The sequence below is a fragment of the Drosophila miranda genome, chromosome 2 (genome assembly GCF_003369915.1).
Source record: "Drosophila miranda strain MSH22 chromosome 2, D.miranda_PacBio2.1, whole genome shotgun sequence".
In the NCBI taxonomy this organism is placed as follows: Eukaryota; Metazoa; Arthropoda; class Insecta; order Diptera; family Drosophilidae; genus Drosophila; species Drosophila miranda.
In genome coordinates, this window is record NC_046675.1 from 27,131,701 (window position 1) to 27,142,992 (window position 11,292).

Sequence of the window (11,292 nt, forward strand, 5' to 3'; positions counted from 1 at the left end):
TCTGCCCGATATAAACTAATCTTTTGCTCCCTCCCCTCCCAATTCGCATTATGTAAACGTCGGGCCGCTTTGCACCTGAGCACTTTGTCTTGGTTACTGCGCCCAGCCTCGGGGTCGACAGTGAAACTGGAAGTGAAAGCGTGGGCTGGACAGCCTGAGCTGAATTCTCCCATCTCCCATCTCTCATCTCTTATTCACATATTTCATCTGTCCTCATTGTAGTAAAAATGAAAATCACGCGACAATCTCAAAACTGTCAAAACTCCTTGGGACGCCTCGGATGGAGCGTCTCTGTTTCCACGGATATGGTTGAATTATGGCGTTTTTATGCTGCGCCGATTCTATGCGCTTCTATTCGACGGCTGCGTACCTGTCCACTGGCAACATTCCACAAAATAATCATTTCCAAGTCGCACCGCATTCGTATGCAAATCGAGCGCTGTGCCGCATTTGCATGCAGAAGGCATATGCATGATGGTTGTACAACTTTGGCTGGGGCGAGGGACTGACAGTGTCTAGGCCCAACCCCAAGCCCAAGTCGGGACAGCACTCTTCTTCTTGCTGTGGGAGGCCAGTCCATGTGCCATGATTGCTTCCAGCTTCGAGCCGCCTCCGGCTCCGCTTCAGCCTCGAAGCTCGGTGCCAATCAATCCAAGTTGAGCGACGTTGCATTCCCGCATCCCAATTGACTCTTGGGTGTGACAGGACACAGCCATCATAGCCACAAGATGATCGCCACCAGGAGGAAAGATCTCTTTTGTTCTTCGTGCTTCCGTTAACAATTTATTATATTTATTGTACATATTGAAATGTATACGAATATATGTGTGTATATGGATAGTTCTGTTCTTCTATTTCCTGACCCTATTTTACGATACTAATGTGAACAGAACGAAATACGGGAGTTCTCACGTGGCAAATTACTCTCCACTCGATAGAATATTGTACATTTGTGATCGATCGCCTTTGACGCCAGTCGGAAGTTATCTGTTCATTAGTTCGTTCAGCCGGAGCTTGCAGTGGTCAAGCAGTGGTGTTATATTATTCTACACTATGTATTATGATGGTTAAAGTACAAAGTACGGTGTTTCATGTATTCATGGATACACCCGCTAACGGATTTACTTATAGTATAAACCTAATAAGGCACACATATTCATTGATTAAATTGGATTCAATGTTGGAATTCTCAGGACCTCGCCCTCGCTGGTCCGTTGCCTCCTGTCTCTACTCGTATATCTGCCGTATGATGACCTGACCGCTTCTTGTGTTTGCTGTAGAGGGGGACCGAGGTCGAGGTCAGCCCGCAGCTTCGATTGGTTCCCTTTCTAATTTGACCAGCATCGCTAAACGTTGTTTAATCCTATGCACTTCGGCCTAGTGCGATCCAGAAGTACTCGTACTCGTATTGCAACAGATCCGCCCAACTCCTATCTTCGTGGCTTGCCGAAGCTACTGGAGGGACCTAGGGGCCCGTATATGGCATGCGGATGCGGATGTGGGTGCGGATGTTGATGTGGATGTGGGGGGTGCGCGTGGGGATGCGGATGTTGTCCTCCGCCGTTCGTCATCGTCATAGCGGCCTGTTTGCGTTGCAGAGTGCTCGGTCCCATCTGTCGCTCGCCATCGTTCAGATCCAGGCCCGCCACCATTTGCGCGATCTCGCGCTCCTTTTTCATGTCCGGTGGGTTGAACTGCAGGCTGGCCAGCGATCCGTGGCTGCGACTACGGTGCTCCTGGCGGATGGAATAGCTAAAGGCCCGCTCGTTCAGGTGCCCCTTGCGCTGCAACGAAAGACTTACTTGAATCACAGCATGTAAGAGGCCCATCGAGGAGTTGGCAACCGCCACGTTGCCCTCTAATGAGAGCCCACGAAGGACGGCCTTAGAGGCTGACTTACCTTGTAAATTCCTGTGCCTCCTGGCGACGGGGACTCGGCACCCGAGTTGCCAGAGTCATCCAGCCCGTTGCCCATCGACGCCGCCATTTTCCGACTGGACATTCCCAGCGGACGCGGCTCCCCAATCATCGACTGCGACATCTGCGGGGGCGGGACGCCACCCATGGCCTGCTGCTGGTGGTAGGCATATATGGGGGGCACTATGGGCATCCCCACGGGAACTCCGCCTCCACCGTTCTTCTTGTCCTTCTTCTTCTTTTTGCTGGTCGAGCGCGATGGCTGTAGTGTTGCGTACTGCTGGGGCAGCATGACAGGGATTTGAAGGGGTGGCATGCCGCCCATGTGTTGGTGTGCCGCATGGTGCATCATATGGTGTTGATGAGTAAGCTGCGGCGGATGGTGGGCCAGGTGACTGGGTGGCGGTGGACCGGGGGGGAAACCCCGATGACTGATGGTGTGATAGCGGGCAGAGTGCGGCCCGAGTCCGTGTCCGTGTCCGGAGACGGGCCCGTAGATGACACTGCCGGGACCGGCAGAGCTCTGAAGGCCAGAGCGATGCATGGCGGCAGGGTGCATGGGCTTCGGTCTGATGAGGGTGCCCGACAGGCTTTGGCTCCCGCTGGACTTGGACGACTTCTTGTCGCGCTTCTGCTTGCGCTCCTCCTTGACGGGGGGCGGAGGTACATCGATGGGGGCACTTATCTGGCGGGCCCGCAGCGGCCTGCCCAGGGTGGAGGTGTTTCCTGTGAACATCTCGTACGGACTCTCAACGGGCACCCCGATGCTGTCCAGCTGATCCTGGGACCCACTCCACACCTTGTGGTTCTCATCCCCGTTGTACAGCGAAGCATCGCCGTCGTCCCCGGTCACGTTCAGGTCAGCGCTGCTCCCGTAAACTGCAAGAATACCAAATGCGTTGCTTTAATACAGGTCTAGAAGAGTACGGAATGGTCAGCCAACTAAAGTTATTTTGACAAAAGTTGATCATATTTTCAATACCCGTTCATTGGTGGCGGATACCCAAAGCCCGGGTTGTAATTTATACATTTATTTTTAACGACTTATTGATTTGACTATCTTAAAATTGCAGATTTTTTTCTGATATACATATGTCATAAGTCATTGGTGGCGGATACCCAAAGCCCCGGTTGTAATTTATACATTTATTTTTAACGACTTATTGATTTGACTATCTTAAAATTAAAGACTTTTTCTGATATACATAAGTCATAAGTGATTGCTAATGTCACAGCTTGTGATCGACGTGCCTCTGTCAGGCAAAGTGCTAATGAAAATGAGCTTTGTAAGACTTCTCTCGACCTTCATGGCCGATACTTGGCTATTGATATTCGTTGAGGGATTCAACAAGGGCGCGAGACCTTGGGCCCCGTGCACGGGGCACTTGTCGCCTTTCGAGCTGCCGCTCAAGGCAAATTGCTGATTCATTAGCCAAACCCAGAGAAGAGGGTGGGGTGGGGTGGAGCGTTGGACCTCTGTGCAAAGCATTGGAATACAAATCAGCCAAAATACTGGAAATTAGCTGAGCGCGTCTAATCCAAGTGGACGGAAACAGGCCAAGACCATAGAGCGCCGCAGCGGCAGAAGCATTCAAATTGTCGACTGGTCGACTGCGATCGCCGCCCGTGCTCGGTTCGGTTCGATTCGATTTAACTGTGGTATTTCTTGGCCGCCGCCTCTATCGTACTCGGCTCGGGTACTGCGGTACACTCACACAGAAACAGACACACTTACAAGTAAATATACTTGCATATATATATACTCGTATGTATGCACGTACACAGAGGCCGCAGTTGTCGCGGTTCTGCATCGCATTTGGGCCACGGCGGCAACGGTTTTGTAATAAATAACGGTAATTTAATAACTTGAACGTGGCTACACCTGCAGCTGTCTGTCGTATACCCCTAACCCCCCGCTTCCCAGCACAATTCGGACACTGCCATTCAGTGCCAGTGCCAGTGCCAGCTCCAGTCCAGAGACCCACTCTGTTCGGCAAACGACAAACCGACGAGTCACCTTGCGAGGGTTTTTTGTTCTCTTCCGTGGCTGCCTTTGTACAAGTACAAGCCATGCCATAATTTTGTTTACGTCCACCGTTTTTCTGTTTCTCTGCTGTGTGCTTTCCGCTTTTCTGGCTTTTCTGGCTTTTCTGGCTTTTCGTTGGCTACTCGTATTCTACTCAGTGGCTTGATTGCCTCATCCTCATACGCCCTAAGAAATCCACTCGGCCGGAGGTATATTGACCCCCAGCTGCGGAGCTGCTCTTACGCGCAGGGAATGTAATCTGCGTAAGTGGCTGCGGAAGTCCGGCGGATTTCCAATTCCCGCTTGCTGCATTGGCTCCGATTCGAAGGAAGCGCCGATACTTATGTATCTAAGTAAGACTGCGAAAAGTTAATTACTTTTACAGCCAGGCCCGAGACCGGGGAGTCCGCGGAGTCGATCTTTAATCATTTCCCATTTCGCGCGCTCCTGTTCAACAACCTTGCTAGTGCCTATCCCCCAGTCGGACTTATGTCATAATCGATGGAGGTAGAAGTAGCTGCAGCTAAAAGTAAAATTTAGACTCTCACTTACGTCCAAAGCACTCACTGTGTGGGAACATGGGGACAGGGGAGAGCGGCCTGTGGGCATGCGTGCGTGAAAATCGTATTTCCACGTTGCACTGCGCTGGGAAAGGGGAAGGGGAAGGAGAAGACGCGGTGCGCTCGAGCTGAGGCAAGGCAGATTCGGTGCCTGCCAGAGAAGCAGCCGCCGATGGATGGAAAAGGCAACTTGAAATAAAGTCGAAATATCACGTATCCAAAGTTCGCCAAAACACACTGGCTGGCATTTAGCCGAGCCACTCAAATTCCAGCCATTCGGGCGGAAGAGGAGTGGCAACAGCAGCAGCCGCTTCGCCTTTCGGTGGTGCAGCGGCAGCTTCGAGCCAGCCGAATTCTCCTACCATTTTCCATTATTGCCTTTGGAGATCGTGGGCTCGAACCCAAAGTCGCAGCTGCAGAGCGAAATCTAGGCCGAACATGCCAGCGTGGAATGCCAGACGAATGACTAACAGCACCCCACTCTGGTGGATATCAGTATTGTATCTGCAGCGGTGTGTACGAGTTTTGTGGCTGGAGTGCGAGGAGTACCTCGAAAACAATACAATGAAAACGGAACATCGGAATACAGTCTATCCCTGAACGCCTGAATGCCTGAATGACTGAATGAATGCATACGAGTACTTTCGTTTGGATAACTCGAATGTATCTCGTGCTTATGCCGTGAGAGGTCACTTTCGAGACGAGGTATCTTCCGCCAACTTTTCTTATGATCGCATTAAAAAGAGCGGCTGTAAGTGCAAGCCATTTTATCCAAATTAAAATAATTATGCAAAGTGGCGTGCATGAGCTACTTATTCGGCATATGTATATGCACACACCTGCACATTGTACATACATACATATGTACATACGAGTTCATAAACTTGTATAGACATCGTATGAACTCGTACCTCAAGTGTCAACGACAATGCCTTCACAGATAGAGAGGAAGAGAGGGAGAGAGCTTCCGAGAGAAACCACGACTTCAGATGGCAACTGCAAGTGGGTCAAACATGATCAAACATTCAAACATATGTATGTATGTACCCGTAGCACATATGTACGGATGGAGAAGGAGCCGTGAGTGTGCCGAGATTTCAGGCAAATCTGAAGTATGTCTCAGCACTTCGATCGGGTAGTCAGATTTTTATAATCGAGTTACGATCAAAGTCACATCGGAAAAAATACAACTACCCGCAAGACAATGTTGCAAAGTGGCCAAGCGGGCCGGCTGTTGCATGCAACCGAGTCATTCAACTGCAACTGGATTTCGGTTAATGTGTCCCGTCTTTTTTTTGCTACCCCGCTCCCTCTGGCTCTATGTACTACCATTTTCTCCATCCCCTTCCCCATCCCCGTCTCTTTTTCTAGCCACTTTGCATAATAATAATGCAACAGTGGCAGTGGCAGCAGAGATCGTTTGCCAGATGGATGCAGACGCTGATCGTAATAGCCGCGCAGAAATATTGCATCGCCAGCGGAAGCCGGTCTCTGGCTGGAACTGGCGTCTAAAACTTGACAAGCAACAGAGGCTGCGGCAGTGGCAGCTACAGCGGCAGGTTGCATTCAAAAATGTACGAGCACAATACTCTTGTCATGGTCAAGTGGCCAGGCATTCCCAAGACGATGAAGACAGCGACACTTTCATACCTAATGAACGGTTTCTTGCACATTCTGCCACAGTGGTCTTTCTGGAAAACGGAAGTGCAGTTTATACAAGAATCCGTGGGAGGAATCCCATCAGCGCCACCCAGGAAAGGAAAAAGTGCTTTAATTTCCCAAAAAAGCACAAAAAACACGAACGACCAAGTTTTGGCAGATGATAATGGAAATTCAAACACACTCTTGTATGTGAGGGACTGCCGGATTGCGCGCTTATACGAGCCTATGAAATGTTTTCTAGGCCTGTCGAACTGGAGCCTGACTTGTGGCAAGTAGCCAACTTGTTTTCTGGTTGATACTCGTATTTGCTGACATGCTGCACTGCCACCCATATGTGACCACAGGTCTTTCGTCAAAGAAACGAAATGATTGAAAATGGGCTTGCCAGATTGCACCTGATTGTGGTAGCAGGGGAAGTTGCGGGGAAAGCACACTCTCCGAATGCACTCAGCACGCTTTCTTGCCATTGAAATCCTTTGGAATTGGTCTGGCTAATTAACACGATCCACTGTGAGTGTCGCTCTAATGAAAGCAAAACGCAATTACCTGACATTCCCACCTCAATCCGATCTGATCCGACCCGAAGAGAACCGACCTCGTTCCAGTCTCAAAGATCTCGACAGCGACAGCCAGCGGCAAATTAAAAATGTTAATGAATAGAAAATCGCACACTAACACACACGCCGCTGCATATAGTCTTACTCGTAGGATTGTCGTAGACGGAGATGGAGATGAGCGTGCTCCACGGTAGATTTGATCATTTCTCGGCTAAAGTTTCACTCAGAAACTCACACATTGACGTGTTTTGTCGACCCCTCGCGACTTCCAGTATACATACATATCTGTATGTATGTACATACATATGTACATTGGTTTGGCTGCCGCTACCTTCCCACCGCTCGCAGCGAATGGCTCCCAAATGGGAGCTACTCATAAGAAAAAGGGAGCATTAGCCGAAAATTTTCTCACGAGCTCATCTTGATTTACGTAAACTCGCTGAGCGCATATGCATGTGCCACTGCCCCATGCGCCATGCCCCTGCCAACCATCGCAATTCCAGTCTCCGCTGCTCCTCCGCAGCTGCGTTGGCGGCACCTATGTCGGCGACCGCTAATCTGCACGCGACCACAGTTCCCAACAACCAAAAACTCAACTTGCCGCACCGGCAATACATCATGTCGCGTCCACGTTCTCGAGGGGGCCGCATCCACGTCCACGTCCATGGCGAAGAAAGGCCGGAGGTGTCGGTGTCTCCTTCGTTGGCAACAGAAACTGGCCAAGAGTGCCAGAGAGTGGCCAAGAGGCTGTGAGAACCAAACAAAGCAAACAAACGTCTTGGTGTAATAAATTTCCAGCGGAGGAATGGGCTTTCATCAATTAGCGGACCGCTTGCTGCAAGTCACTTGATTCGGTTTTGATGAAGATGCGAAAGTCCGGGGAATTAGCATGTGAATGAAGTCACGCCCATAATCGCTTCCCTCACTCTGCGGCCTGGTCGTACGAGTAGACATCGATATACGAGTATATCGATTCGAATGCGTAAGCTGGCAGAGCTATCGATGGTCGATTTGGATTTAAGCAATGTTATAAATACTCTAGTTATAATGAAAAGAGGGAAATGTGCGTTTTGAGTATATGTACTTCCGCCAATTAAACAAAATCCAGTTCAGCTAATGGCTCTTAAAGTATATATAAATGCTCGCGTACTTTCCTCGACTCGAAGCAACTACCTTTTTATCCCCGGCACTCATAGAGCACAGGGGATAATGGCATTACTTATTTTCGTCATTAATTCATTATTAAGTGAATGGATTAATTTACTCTTAAATGAAAACGAAAATACTTTGTTTTCTGGTTATCTAGTGGATTGACTTAAGGCAGACCAATAATGTTTTTCATATTTTCAGCTTTCTATATGCAAACACACTGCCGCTTTGACGGGCATGTATAATATATACATGGGAATTAGCGACTAGGGAGTGGGATTTGGTACTAGCCAAGTCAAAGTCGAAAGCGAAATTCGGCTAATTCGAATGCCAAGCTAGAGATCGCGATCGTGCTTGTTTGCATTCGCGGCAGTCAGAGATGTGATAGGAAACAGACACGAGGCAGGGCTGCTTTCCTCAGTTTCAGCAATTTACATGGTAATTATCATAACTTTGCCATAGCTGGGGCGACAGAGAAACAACTGAGTCGTAAACCGGTGAGTTTTTACCTGTTTCATCCCGGCTTCTGTCCGCTGAGCTGGCCTGTCCGTCCGCCAGTCTGTCTGTCTGTCTGTCTGTCTGGTCGCCATCGTTGAAATTTAAATGAGTGGAAAGTGTTTGGAACGCAGCAAAACAGCGGATAAGTGTTTCTCTCTGTTGGCAGACTTTGAAGACGTCACCAGAGCTATTGTCGTTCGCGTCATCGTTTCACCATCCATCGCGGCCAGGTTCAGTCTCAGTCTCAGTCGCAGCCTCTGTTTCTGTTTGTGTCTCTGGGATGGCTCTTGCCGGAGACGAATGTCCGATCCGGCTGTCCAGCAACTGAACGTCGATACGGAATGCCTGGACTGCACCCAAGTACTACCAGCACTGTCCAACAATTTCTATTTTCCAACAGCGTGAAAGGTGTGTCCGAGTGCCCATGAGACACGTTTCTGGTGGCCTGTGCACGACTACCAGTACCTGTTACCACTAGTACCAACAACATTCAAGGTGAGGCTCATCTCTGCGATGGCGTTGGCTGTGTTGACCAGCCTGTCGATTGCTGCACCGTACTCCAGCACCGAGATCACCCCGAAGGTGGGATGTGTAGAGGCCAGGCCGTCGACTCAGGCCAATACATAATTAGCTGGCGCGTCATCAGCGGGTAACTGTACCAGGCCAGCCCCGCGTAACTGTATGCGGATGACGCAAGCGGACTTGACAAAAGACTTTTGCAACAAACTTGTTGCACAGATACATAATATGCGATGTGGATACTCACAGTTCTTGACGGACGTGTAGCCCTCCGCGGCACTGCCAGTGCTGCCGCCGTTCATGCCGTTCGGGCCATGACCGTTGGATGCACGCCCCAGGCTGTTTAGCGTCGTTGTGCTGCCGGCTCGGGACCTCCAGCCGCCCTGGGCGGCGAGGGCCAGATGATGGCTGCCATGTCCGCTTCCATTGGCCAGTCCGACGCTGGCCAGGTCGCCGTTGGACTTGCTGCCGGCGGCACTCTTTAGTGTGCCGTAGACGCTGCTGCTACCTCCACCCGTCGTGCTGCCCGTCTCCAGCTGGCGGGCGTACGAGTTATCGGCATAGGCGTGGAAGCAGCACCTGACTAGAGCGTTGGCCGCAGCCTCCCGTTTGCAGATGAACACGTGGCACTCGAGCACCTTGATTCCAGTGGTGCGGCGCAGGATTGCGGCGAAGATGGGCGGATGCTGGGCCCGTGGCATGCGGGCGAAGGGCGAATCCAGTGGCAGGAACTTCGGCTCCGGATGAGCGTTACCGCGCTCCGGAATGAGCACCTGTCGCACGGCTGCGCAGTAGTGGAGGGACTCGATTGGGAAGAAGCGCGTGATCTGCTTGAGGTTCTCGTCCACGTTCTCCAGCAGAATGCCGTTCGACCAGACGCTCAGCCAGCTGTCGATGCCCTTGGCGCCCACGGCCCCCTCCGAGGGGTAGAGACTGCGCAGCGGCTCCTGAATGCCCTGGAGCCCGTCCTTGCTCTGGCGCGGCACTGCGCTACCCAAATAGAGCACGCGGCAACGGCAAATGGGCGTGGAGTCTCCCATTCTCAGAAGTATTTGGAAGATTTCGAAAATTCCTTGTGCCCAGAACAAAGGGCCCCAACAACCGAATGGATGGCTTACGTTTCGATCGCTACGTAGTGGAGCTTCGAGTTGCTTGCTGCTGGTAGCAGGCAGGGGCAGGGGCAGTGACGGAGGCGCGGCGACGGCGACGGCGACGGAGACCGAACCCGAACCCGAACAATGTGGATTTTCTGGTTTTGCTCTGTGTGTTAGCCAAGTCTGTGTGTGTGTGTTCGTTCTTAACTTTTCGCTGATGTAAGCGGGTATTTCTTGGGCACTCACAGACACAGCCACACGGGCACACAAGCACGCACACTGACACACAATATCGGGGAAACACCAACACACGCGGGGGCACACGCACACTCGTCCATAGCGGTGTAGACAGAGCCACACACACAGGCCAGCCCTGGGCACGGCTAGACTTTTCAATTTTCAATTTTATTCTCGATCCCGAAATTTGGCTCAAAGAATTCGTAATGCGTTTGTGTCACTTGGAATAATTCACTAGTTTCGATGGCTAGCCTAGCTCCTCCGTCGTCTGCTGTCGTCGTCCGTCCCAAGCTTCAGTCACACACTCGCGTACCATCAACACACACTCACTAGCGACGAGACACTCGAGATTGCGATTGAGACTCACTTACACAGTGGAGTCGGGCGCTCAATCAAGTCAAAAAACAAATATGGCGTCATGGGATTCTGATTTTCAGGTTTCCGTTTTGCATTCACTCTGCGTATTTATAGATCTTTTCAGCCGTTGAATGCTAATGAGCTGCTGTGGCCCAATGTCTGCTGATTCGTTGGCCTTCTTGGCTAGGCTTAGATCGGATCTCTTGAGTCTTCGGATCTTCGACCGCTTGGAACTTGTGCACGCGACCGTGTCTCACTGAGGAATGAAATGAATAGAGATCTGAGGCCGCTGCCTGAGTCTGTCGAAGTCGCTCGACGCTCTCAGCCAGAGCCGCTACTACCTGTTTCTGATCGGCCGTGCGAGAGCAGGTAACATATCATGTGAATTTGTCTCTCTTCGCAGCTGAACAACTTGTGATTCAGCTACCTAATGGATAAAACGTACAATAAACAATATATCCCTAGTTCCGCAAAATCTATATGATCGAACTTTATAAACTGTCGTATTTATTTATTGTAACGAGCCTTTCTGGCTCACCCGAGTGGCAGCTGGGCTAACCTCGACTACAAATCAGTACAGAACATACCACTTTTAGTTCTAGGCGTTTTGCAAATAGAGTTTGCATGTGCAAGGATGGTAATTTTGAAGCGAGTAGGGATTGTATCATTTTTAAAGATTTTTTAACAAAAAAGGCAAAAGCCAGTTCGGATTTGTA

The 11,292-nt window shown here is 50.5% G+C and overlaps 1 protein-coding gene across 2 annotated transcripts; it reads right to left on the reverse strand.

The window, feature by feature from the left end:
* Positions 1-755: 755 nt before the first annotated feature.
* LOC108156277 lies at positions 756-10,876 on the reverse strand. 2 transcript variants are annotated; one of them, XM_017287649.2, is made up of 3 exons: positions 9,136-10,868; positions 1,901-2,796; positions 756-1,784 (listed from the first exon to the last, which is right to left on the reverse strand). In XM_017287649.2, exons 1-3 carry the CDS (start codon positions 9,926-9,928, stop codon positions 1,431-1,433), a joined length of 2,043 nt encoding a protein of 680 aa, XP_017143138.1. In that variant the 5' UTR covers positions 9,929-10,868; the 3' UTR covers positions 756-1,430. The 2 variants fall into 2 exon arrangements, with proteins under 2 accessions (XP_017143138.1, XP_017143139.1); XM_017287650.2 differs by having other exon boundaries at positions 1,713-1,801; positions 9,136-10,876.
* Positions 10,877-11,292: the final 416 nt, after the last annotated feature.

Bases quoted from the DNA above. Each gene is read 5' to 3' on its own strand.
- LOC108156277 (XM_017287649.2), bottom strand. From the start codon at position 9,928: ATGGGAGACTCCACGCCCATTTGCCGTTGCCGCGTGCTCTATTTGGGT. The intron at 2,797-9,135 runs GTGAGTATCCAC...GTATTCTTGCAG, and splicing joins CTACACGTCCGTCAAGAACT to TTTACGGGAGCAGCGCTGAC. The intron at 1,785-1,900 runs GTAAGTCAGCCT...CTTTCGTTGCAG, and splicing joins GAGGCACAGGAATTTACAAG to CGCAAGGGGCACCTGAACGA.